This window comes from Nanorana parkeri, unplaced genomic scaffold (genome assembly GCF_000935625.1).
Source record: "Nanorana parkeri isolate BGI_ZX_2015 unplaced genomic scaffold, ASM93562v1 scaffold347, whole genome shotgun sequence".
NCBI classification, from domain to species: Eukaryota; Metazoa; Chordata; class Amphibia; order Anura; family Dicroglossidae; genus Nanorana; species Nanorana parkeri.
Window position 1 is genome coordinate 596,784 of NW_017306615.1, and position 11,745 is coordinate 608,528.

General features: G+C 46.5%; 1 protein-coding gene across 1 annotated transcript in view; it reads right to left on the reverse strand.

Annotated features, from left to right (window-relative positions):
• The window catches only part of SEC14L5 (SEC14 like lipid binding 5), a 49,032-nt gene that overhangs the window by 25,615 nt on the left and 11,672 nt on the right, over positions 1-11,745 (reverse strand). Inside the window, exon 3 of the mRNA XM_018558585.1 lies at positions 6,500-6,585. Coding sequence (XP_018414087.1) covers positions 6,500-6,562 — 63 coding nt within the window. The 5' untranslated portion in view covers positions 6,563-6,585. The remainder of the gene's footprint in view (positions 1-6,499; positions 6,586-11,745) is intronic.

Genomic DNA, 11,745 nt, shown 5'->3' on the forward strand with positions numbered 1-11,745 from the left:
ATCAGCTGCGATAGGCATCTCTGGGCAACTTTCCTTTAAGTTTCTATGACTCTCCACCATTATACGGATCTGTGCCGGTCCCTGCAGGCCGCCAGAGGGCCAATGAAATCAGTCTTTGCTCTTCACTGCAATACGGCAATACATAGGAAAGCTGGAAGTCAATGCGGCAGCCTCGGGAGACCTTGTGTAAGCAGAAAACACACTTCCCCGGGGACTGTACTCTAAGAGCTGTCCTAATGCTGCTGTGCGCAACACAATGTACTGCTGCTGGATGGAAAGCCTAGGGCGCTGCATATTTCTCAAGAACACCAAGACAGGAACATTCGTCTTCAAGGAAAAAAATGTCACGCGGCGTTAAAGGTGAATGCCAGGCAAACAGCTACGCGCACAATTAAAGTACATACATGGGAGCTCCTTCACCTGGCTACGGATTTGTATCCGGGTGTAGTGGGTGACCTGACTCTTCTCTGCTGCAGATAAGCCATACAACTAGGTCACCCGCCCACCCCCGGCCCATGATTAGACAGCGAAGGAGCAGCAAAAGACTGAATTATCATCACTCTGCTCTCTCTTCCTGTCAGTACGATTCTGCTCAGCACAGGTCACCCAGCCAAGTGGGTGACATGATTCTTCTATGCTGCAGATCAGCAATAAAACTAGGTCACCTGCCCACCCCCAGCCTATGATTAGACAGAGAAGGAGCAGCAAAAGACTGAATTATCATCACCCTGCTCTCTCTACCTGTCAACTCGTTTCTTCTTAGCCAAGTGGGTGACCTGACTCTTCTCTGCTGCAGATACGCAATGCAGCTAGTTCACCTGCCCACCCCCAGCCTGTTATTAGACAGAGAAGGAGCAGCAGCAGACTGATATAATCACCACTCTGCCCCTGTCAGCACGTTTCTTCTCAGCACAGGCCACCCAGCCAAGTGGGTGACCTGACTTTTCTGTGCTGCATATAAGCAATACAAGAAGGTCACCTACCCACCCCTAGCCGGTGGCTGGAAAGCAGAGGAAGAGCAAGCAGACCCTTGAATCATCACTCTGCTCTCTGCTCCTGTCAGTACATTTCCTCTCAGTACGTGTACACTCCAGCACACCTGAATGGCTCCTGGTGCTGCACCTCCCACTCCTAGTCTGAGCTCTGCTATACAGGGCATTATAAGAGACTGAAATAAAGACAAATTAATGTACTTATAAAATTACACGCACATGAACTTTAATGACATCACAGTCTTGTTCCTTAGGGTTCAGTATTGGGTTGGCTCCGCCCTTTGCTGCTAGAACAGCTTCAACTCTTCTGGGAATGCGTCCACAAGGTTTAGGAGTGTGTCTATTAGGAGTGTAGGACCATTTGTGAGGTCAGGTACTGATGTTGGAGGAGAATCACTTCAAATAAAAAAATAAAATAAAATTGACAACTTTTCAAGATAATACCCACATATATGACATTTTTATTAATTTTCTAACCAACCAAAACATTTGATTGGCTTTGAGGTTTCCTTACAAATCGACCACACACAGAGATCATGTAACCAAAGGCCTTTTTGTTATGTGAACAGCACTGGAGGGAGCATGGCTCAGCATTTTCTCCAGGAAAGGTATTTCAGCCTTTTATAGAGAGGGCAAATCTACAAAGCAATAAAAACCAAACAGGAGTTCTAATCCCTCCCCTGACCTCCAAAAAAATAGAAGCACCCAGAGACATGAGATTGCTGCCTGATCCATCTACAACACATCCAGGTTTGGCGACTTCCATCCAATGGTAATTGGTACATTTATAGTGATTATTATAAAGCATTACAAACATTGTATTTTAGGTTTGAGAGGACAATGGGCTTCACAGAACAATGTGTATTGTTCCAGGACACAGGAAAGTTCTGTGCGCGTGCAGCAGGTGCTGCAATTGTACGGCGGGATTTGCAGCGTTCCTTGTATCCATAGCGTAATAAGCTCTTGTACTCAGGTACAATGTCTCCGGGGACATCGGATCATTGTGAATAAAAGGCCAGTGTTCACCTGCTAAGCGACATCTGCAATATATCTTATTTTCAGCTGCTTTACAGACCTTGTGCCATTTATTAATACAAGGGGGAGGAAAGAGGACAGCGGGACGTGACTGTGAAAAAACATCACCTGGGTACCTGCCCTCCCTCCCAAAAATAAATAGTGAACCAGGTTCATGCTGGTGTCTGCTACTGACAAAGAAGTTGTGAGGAACTCCGTTTTTCTAATTTCTAAAATGGGCTCAGCAGGTGTACAGACCCAGGAACTCAGCTCAGGAATGGTGGGAGGCCCTCATAATGGGCACAGCAGGTGTACAGACCCAGGAACTCAGCTCAGGAATGGTGGGAGCTCCTCATAATGGGCACAGCAGGTGTACAGACCCAGGAACTCAGCTCAGGAATGGTGGGAGCTCCACATAATGGGCACAGCAGGTGTACAGACCCAGGAACTCAGCTCAGCAGGGATGGTGGGAACATCTCATAATGGGTACCACAGTTTTACAGACCCGGGAACTCAGCACAGGGATGGTGGGAGCTCCTCATAATGGGCACAGCAGGTATACAGACCCAGGAACTCAGTTCAGGGATGGTGGGAACTCCTCATAATGGGCACTCCCCACACTATATGATCAGTTTTGGATGGACTGACCCTTTAAGAAAACTGCACATTCCAGCCGCTACCCCCCACCAAACCCCCCCGCACAGTCCCAGTGTGATTGTCTGCCCCCCCCCCGATGTCATTACTAAATATTCGAGTCGTCTCGAATCCGGAGGGTTTGTGTTTCGTCTAGCGATCTCCTTTATCACCTGATCTCCCGGCCGGCTAAACGATACTTCTGGCTATATGAGGAACAATACGTAAGCGCGGCGGTGAATGAATGGGGCCGTCTTTAAAATTTAAACATTGGTGAAAATCTCATGTATCTGTATCTGGATCGAGACTGCTGGAGGATAAGGGATTGCCGTTACATGGTACAGTCATCTGCAGATTAGATTCTGCCCAGTCACGGCAAGCAGACAAATTCCTGGGACAGACAGCAGATCTCACCTGGGGCCTGCGGCTTGATGACGGCGAGGTCGGTGCGAACCGGAGAGAACGCTTAGAAGCCGATATGGCCAATGTTCGTTCTCGCAAAGTTACAGGCCATTACTAAATTGCACGTCAAAGCTTACAATGCAAGGAGAGCATTCATTCAACACAAAAAGAAATGGAAAAAAAAAAACCAACTAAACTTTGTATATGTGATCATCAGAAATGTGCTTAGACTAAGGCAGGGATTAGTAAATATGTTAAAAAATTACTGTTTTTAATGTTGTTGCACTTCAGCCTATCTCCCATGATTAATCAATGTATGATGTGGAACATTGAATGATGCGTGCAGCATATATTAAATCTAAACAGCTAAATACAAAGATAAAATACATATAAGGGATCTGAGTTACCTGCCAAGATGATTTGTATTCCTGTCCATCCAGTCCTGAGCTTTACACAGCTCTGCCATACAGCACAGGGGAGGAGACCTGGATTTTGCTGCAGTTTCACTCTCATTTGCAGGTCTCCTTCCCAACCAGGAACTGGACTGCAAAAGGAAAAGCAACTCATCTTGCTGTCACTGCTCCCTCATTCTTGCTGTCACTGCTCCCTCATTCTATCAGCAAGTTCCTTGCACTGCAACACACCTGATTTTCTCCTTGTCACCATCCAGTCCTAAGAATCACACGCATTGACCCACAGTACATCCTTTTCTTGCAGGTAAGAGCACCTGGTCTTTCTATGTTGCAGTTTCACTTACAGGTCCCCTTCCCACCCCCTCTGAGACTAAGGCTAGGTTCACACCTAGGCGATTTATCGCTTGGATTGGGTCGCACGATATCGCGCAAAATACAGATACACATTGAAGTCAATGGAGTGTGTTCACACCTTTGCTGTTTGTCGCGTGAAAAGGTGCAGGAGCGATTTTCGGGCAGTTGTCGCACGGTTTGGGTCCCATAGACACCTCTATGCATTGAAAACCACGTGGTTTTCGATGAACAGTCACGCGATCGAAAACAGCTCGGCATCTGAATCGCCTAGGTGTGAACCTAGCGTAAACAGTGCATAGAGAAGCAGCGCATTGATGAGCTCATCTCACTCGCCTCTCTCCTCCTATTAGCACGCCCCTTGCACTGGAACATAACCGATTCCTTTTGCTGCTTCTCCTACCCTGGTATCGGCCTCTTGTAGTCCCCCAAATAGCTCTGCTGAACAGGGACTGCAAGAGGCTGATAACCGGAAAACTCAGGTACTTGCACTGCCTGCATTTAAAAAGTACATGCATGCTGTCTTGCAATGCCTCATGGGATTTGTAGCTGGAGGGCCGGAGTTTGCGCACCCCTGACCTAAGAGGTAGATGTATCTATGTGGTCAAACTCCTACAAAAACCTCCCCTTGGACACCAGTAACCATGTCTCTATGATGTATTTCTTGAGCTCCATCGAGTCTCCTGTGACCAATCTCATGGGGAGTCTAAAGGGAAACTGGATCTGTCACCTAATCTACACCACGCAAATCACACCAGCACACCATGGCCTTGGGCGATATCCGAGCCTCGGCACACCAGGCTTTGTCTAGGTGATCTACACAAATTCCCTGACGTCATATTACTCTTCTCTCCTGATCCTCTGCTGACAAGCCCACGAGAGTCACAGGATTAACCCTCCGTCACCTGTCCTGGGGTGGCAGGCAGCCCCCATGTATATATGGAAATGACCAGTATATTGTATATTATCGTACTTGTGTGTGTTTGCTGCAAAGTCTGTATGCTGACCAAAGAAGACAAGATCTCTTCTTCAAAGAAAACCTGTGCTATCTCATCCTGGGCACACGGATACGTTTGCTGCAATCCTTCCCCTCCCTTCCCCAGCAGCATATACTCACCTACCTTTCACTCCATCGCCATTGTGTTAAGCACCATTAGTCAAAGGGCATACTCTACATATTGGGTATTCTGTGCATGGGTAAAAACGCCGGGCCAAATCACACAGTTCCAAACGCTAGGAATAAGCCGCCGTCATACAGAATAATATCATATGTTTATTAATGTATTATCTGGATAAGTAAGAACTTCTATCTGCTGTCGTGGTGTGCCAAGGCGCTCCATTGTCAAAATTGGCCTTGATGTCGGCATTTTCTACTGGGAGCACCATTTCAAGCTCTTCTCATGCTAGCCCCCCTGAATTTTTTACCCCAACCCAACATCCTTCTCTGCTCTTTTCTGAATACTTGAATACTTGTTCCAGACCTTCCAACCTAGATTTGCAGTTGAGTTTATTGAGCCGAAACCGGATGCATCATTTGCACCTCCTGTAGTTACACCCAGGTCTGGAATAACTACATTAAGCAATGGAGAAGTATCCAGAAGCATCATACGTCAATGGCTTCCACTGCAGAAGGTCACCAAATAGTGGACAATCTGGTCTGGGAGCCACCCTCATACAGAATAACATCATATGCTTATTAATGTATTATCTGGGTAAGTAAAAACTTCCATCTGTTGCCGTGGTGCGCCAGGGCGCTCCATTGTCAAAATTGATTGGCCTTGGTGTTGGCAATTTATTCTAGGAGCACCATTTCAGGCTCTTCTCATGCTGGTTCCCAGAATGTTTGACCGTAACCAGAGTTCTGGGCGCCCGGGGCAGAAATATTTTTTCGCCCCCCACAACTCACCTTCTGTCCCTGCTCTTTTCTCAATGCTTGTTCCAGACCTTCCGATCCAGCTTTTCAGTTGGGTTTATTGAGCCTAAACTGGATGCATCATTTGCACCTCCTGTAGTTACACCCTGGCCCAGAAAAGCTGCGTTGTATAATCAGACAAATAATGCTGGAGAATCCAGAAGCAATATACATCAATGGCTTCCACTGCAGAAGGTCATCAAATAGTGGACAATCTGTTCTGGGAGCACCATTTCAGGCTCTTCTCATACTAACCCCCAGAATTTATGACCCACACCCACCATCCTTCTCTGCTCTTTTCTCAATACTTGTTCCAGACCTTCCAACCTAGATTTGCAGTTGGGTTTATTGAGACTAAACTGGATGCATCATCTGCACCTCCTGTAGTTACACCCAGGTCCGGAATAACTACATTGTATAATCAGACAAGCAATGGTGGAGTATTCAGAAGCATCATACGTCAATAGCTTCCACTGCAGAAGGTCACCAAATAGTGGAAGAAGCCTGCATGCTTTGAATAAAACAGGTTGGTCAAGATGAAAGGAGGCGCCCTTGCTGTGACATGTTCTCCAAACATTAGTACAAAGGTCACCATCACATCTGACAGACCTGTCTGTGTAGACCCAGACCACCATTGTCCAACAAGATTGCCTGTGCTTAACCTTCAACCTCCTGACCTGCACTAATTATAACTTCAATGGCTTGTCTGTCCCGTCAAAAGACAGACAGCATGTGTGCCTAGAGTAAAACAACAAAGGAGTAGAATATAAACATTCACTTACCGCCATGACAAGTTCAAACGGGTACTTGTACACCCGCACCGGGGACTGGTACTTCTGCACCATCTTCTTTCACCGTCTAGGTCAGTCTGTAGAAAAGACAATCTGTCAGACATTTTGTTTCTCTCCATTTACTATTTTTCAGCTAGCACTGCTCTCTGACTCTAAATGAAAGGGGTTCATGACAGCGGGTTCTAATCCTTCTTTACTATATCCACACAAAAAAACATATACTTTAAAGAGACACTGTCACCAGACAATTCACTTCATCAACAATCTTCTCAAAAGTTTATATTTGCATATAACATAGTTTACTCATGTTATCTACCCATAAAACCTCCCTCGTGTAGACATCTGAAAGGCCTGACACTGCTGCTGGGTGCCACCATCTTGGATGTATCAGTAGCCCCAGCAGACTCTAAGGTGACACTCCATGGCACCCTTTTAAACCTTTTTAACACAGAAGAATTAGTGGCCAGAATAACTTTCCACTCTCAGAGAACCCCTACTAATAATTAGTATATCTACAGTTCACTGTGAACTAGCCTTGTGCTCAGCGTGAAGAATGCTCCTTACATTGGTGGTCAGTGGAAAGAATGTTCCTTACATTGGTGGTCAGTGGAAAGAATGTTCCATACATTGGTGGTCAGGGGGAAGAATGTTCCTTACATTGGTGGTCAGTGGGAAGAATGTTCCTTACATTGGTGGTCAGTGGAAAGAATGTTCCCTACATTGGTGGTCAGGGGGAAGAATGCTCCTTATACTGGTGGTCATTGGGAAGAATGCTCCTTACATTGGTGGTCAGTGGGAACAATGCCCCTTACATTGGTGGTCAGTGGGAAGAATGCCCCTTACATTGGTGGTCAGGGGGAAGAATGCCCCTTACATTGGTGGTCAGGGGGAAGAATGCTCCTTACATTGGTGGTCAGTGGGAAGAATGTTCCTTACATTGGTGGTCAGGGGGAAGAATGCTCCTTACATTGGTGGTCAGTGGGAAGAATGTTCCTTACATTGGTGGTCAGTGGGAAGAATGCTCCTATTAAAAATACCTAAACAGGTAATTGGTGTCAACGGTCACCTATTTGAGAGGCAGAAAATTGCGAACTGCTCAAGAAACCGCAAAGCAACCTCCGGACAAACCTTAGCATTGCACGAAACACCGGTTGAGAACAGTATTTCCCTCTCTCCTTCCCCTGGTCCTACGAAAAATGTTAAGTACAAAGATGAAGAGAGGGGACGGAGAGGCGAAGGAGCTGGGCCAGCAAAGAGAGTAGTTAGCCATTCTCTGAACAGAAGAGGGCTACTTATGTGCAAGGAGAGAGGGGGGCTGTGCCAGGGAACTGACTCTTGCTGGAGGAGTCACATTTTCTGGCAAGTGCACAGTAAATAAAATAAAAAACTATTCATGGAAAGGAAACATGCTACAAATAAACAATTAAAACACTTGATCTTTCTGTGCTTTTTCCTGCAATTGTGTAAGTTGGTGACAGGCTATCTTTACCTTTAGCAATCTAACAATGAAATACCTCGACCACATCTAATTATCTTGGCATTTGGCAGAATTCGGAGTATTCGTCTATTAAAATACAATCCATGTTTTGCTGCTAAATACGGAGAATTTCGATCTGCTGCGATGGAACACTTGAATGCTTGTAAAATGATACGCTGCCTGTCACACACACACATGACACACACAGGGCCGGATTTAGTCTCTCTGCTGCCCCAAGGCCAGGTTCCTCAATGCGCCCCCCTACCCGTCAACCCCCGCCCCCATGGAGAATGGCAGACCTGCAGGCTGCATACAATGTCGCCGAGATCACCGAGATCACTTGTACAAAACGGCTTCCCCGCTGTACATTTAGTTCTGCTTGCCTAAAGCAGGGCTTAGGGCCTGTTCACACGACGTCCGTGTTCTGTGCTGACCTGATCCGTACGCCCCTGCACTAAAAATGCATCCCAATGTATCCCTATGTGTTTTATGGGCTACAGTTCTCACGTGCGCAGTCCGTTCAGGTTATGACAGAAAAATACTGCATGTCACATTTTGTACGGTCAGGAAACGGTCCGAAAATGCAAAACGCGTCAAAAACGCACTGCACTGCAGCTAACATACTGACAGCCCCACTCCAGAAAAAAAAAATATATATATATATATATATATATATTTTTTTTTTAACTGGAACGCATCAAAAACGTGGCAAAACACATAGAACCGCGTCTGCAGATCCGCACCTGATCCGGACCTGAAACTCATGTGAACAGGCCCTTAATGTAGAAAACAACTACCCGCCCGGCACCCGGAACTGCATGTCCCAGGTTTCGGGAGATAGGAATTCCACCCCTGCTACCCCTCTACTCCCTGCTGCCCCGAGGCCGGGCCTTGGTTGGCCTTGTGGGAAATCCGGCCCTGCACGCACACGCATGACACACACTCAAAGAATTTCAGTTGCACGCACTCCACGTTACGATGTCATGAACTATCTGAAAAACACAAGTCATTGTTCACATCTTATTTATATTGGAATTTTCGGCAATGGGTATTATCGGGCCCGCATACCACACACACATTCACTTCGCAAGGAGTGCAAATATGTCTCTGCGCCCCGAGATTGCAGTCAGAGGCGTATCGCGGCCATACGAAGTCAAACAGTCGCCGCTGTCACGAGTGCTGAAGGTTTCAGACTGTTATGGGGTGACAGGGCAGTTATGATTGTAGCTCGTATTTGAAGTTCCTTCCATTCATATGCAAAGCCAAAGAAGCTGAACAGGGCACATAGGATGAGATAAAGGGTACTTATGATTGTTATCTAAACCCAAGAACAGAAATGTCATATATTGCAGCTTTCCAGTCCTTAGATGTGGTGACTGCAATTGTTTTTTAGGGCTTTTCCCCCTTTATTTTCACCGGATGATCCTGCCAGTAACACACTTCCTGTGCTAGGGTAACAACGGTCACCATACTGTATCTACTCAGGAGAAGTGTTGTCACCCTAGGCTGATTTGGACTTTGGATTCCACATAGAAGGTTGGGGTTCTGTAGTCCTCAGAGAGAGAGCTGGAAACAATGTAACTGATAAGAGTGCAGAAAAAGAAGACAGCACAGGAAGTTAACAACTCACTAGATTTCTGGCAGGATCAACAGGTAGTTTTTGTTTAACAAAACAACTTCAATTAGATATTTAACACACCAAGTGGGAGCAGATCAGAGAAGTTCACTATAAGGGTTTACCCTTTAAATTGTATCTTTTTAACATTTGGATACAGTAGGGAAAGCTTCAAATCTGTCAGGTTTTTTTTCCTGTCCTGTTAGGAAGGTTTCCCTTTACTTCCTGTCCTGGAGACTGAACAAGGAAGATCTCCCTTTATATATCCCTGTTAGGGTGATTTCCCCACACTTCCTGTGCTGGAGACAGAACAAGGAAAATCTCCCTCTATACATTCACTGGACCAGGTTTCACTATTGGTCATATAGAATTCCACTCACCGAATATCACCCATGAATGAAATTTCAATACACAACATGGAGAAGACTGAGGCGCGTGCTTACCGTCCAAACAGCAAAAATCAGAAAAACGAATTGAACTAAATCTGGAAACAACTTGAAGAACCAAAGAAGAGCAAGAACAACTTGCCAAAAATTGTTCCCAACTTCTGGTGGGGCTCCACGTAGAATATTAGTTGGCTAGGCCTATCTTCCAGCTAGACTTCTGGTGGACCTTCACACAGAACATTCATTGGCTAGGCCTCTCCTCCGGCTAGGCTTCTGGTGGGGCGCCACATAGACTATTCGTTGACTAGGCCTATCTTCCAGCTAGACTTCTGGTGGACCTCCACATAGAACATCCGTTGGCTAGGCCTATCTTCCAGCTAGACTTCTGGTGGGGCTCCACGTAGAATATTCGTTGGCTAGGCCTCTGCATATAATATTCGTTGGCTAGGCCTCTCCTCCGGCTACGCTTCTTGTGGGCCTCCACATAGAACATCCGTTGGCTAGGCCTATCTTCCAGCTAGACTTCTGGTGGGGCTCCACGTAGAATATTCGTTGGCTAGGCCTCTGCATATAATATTCGTTGGCTAGGCCTCTCCTCCGGCTACGCTTCTTGTGGGCCTCCACATAGAACATCCGTTGGCTAGGCCTATCTTCCAGCTAGACTCTGGTGGGCATCCACGTAGAATATTTGCTAGCTGGGCTTCTGGTGAGTCTTCACGTAGAACATTGATTGCCTAGGCCTTTGCTCCGGCTAGGCTTCTGGTGGGCATCCACATAGAACATTCGTTGGCTAGGCTCCTGTTGGGCCTCAACACAGAACATTCATTTGCTAGGCCTCTCCTACGGCCAGGCTTCTGGTGGCTTCCACATAGAATAATCCTTGACTAGGTCTCTCCTCCAGCTAGGACTTATTAGTGAGGACCTCAGATGAACACATGACCTAAATCTCTTTTATTCTAGAAGAAGTTCTCCGGCTCACATCTTCAACCTGAAGAACATTCTGACCTCCCCGGACATGAAAGATGCTTTCCAGTCCAGCTCAGTCTTCAAAGTCACAGGAGGAACCTCTGCAGGTTCAACACACAGGCTAGAAATAGGTCTGGATAACTCCGTAGAGCACGGCAGGTCCACCGGGGGAATGGAAGATGTTTTCCTACTTCCTGACACTACGTAGAAGTTCCTACACTGGGGGGTTCAATGTGCGTCATCCAACATTCCTTGAAACGGATGGAGATCCAGGTACCTTGGACCCTCCTGGGCGGTCAGGTTCTTTGATCGCACGCAAAGGCTATCACCGAGGTCTAAACTCATAGCAACCAATCACACCTTCTCTTTCATCAGAGTTAAAGGATAAATCCACCTTTGTTTAAAAAATGAGAAAGCATAACATATATAATCGCTTTAAAAGCCTTTTCTCTCCAAGAGGACAGCGCCATCTTTGTTCAGGCATCAACCAGGACACCGCATATATCCAAGAAGTAAAGTGGTGCTGCCATCAGCAGGATCACTTCAACCCCTGTCAAATAAGGGGTACAATGGTCAGGGATATCTACACAGCCAGCTCAGATATGACACAATCATGTAAATCCTGGAGCCCTGGTCCCCGCAGCCTCTTCTACCCCCGGGTCTAAAGCCCCGCTGATGTCATCACATCTAACACAGGTCCATTGACTTGCATTAGATGTGAAGACGCTGAGGGATATACCACAGCAGAGTAGAGGGGGAGAGAGGTGAGCGCTGACAACTGGGGGACTGAGGT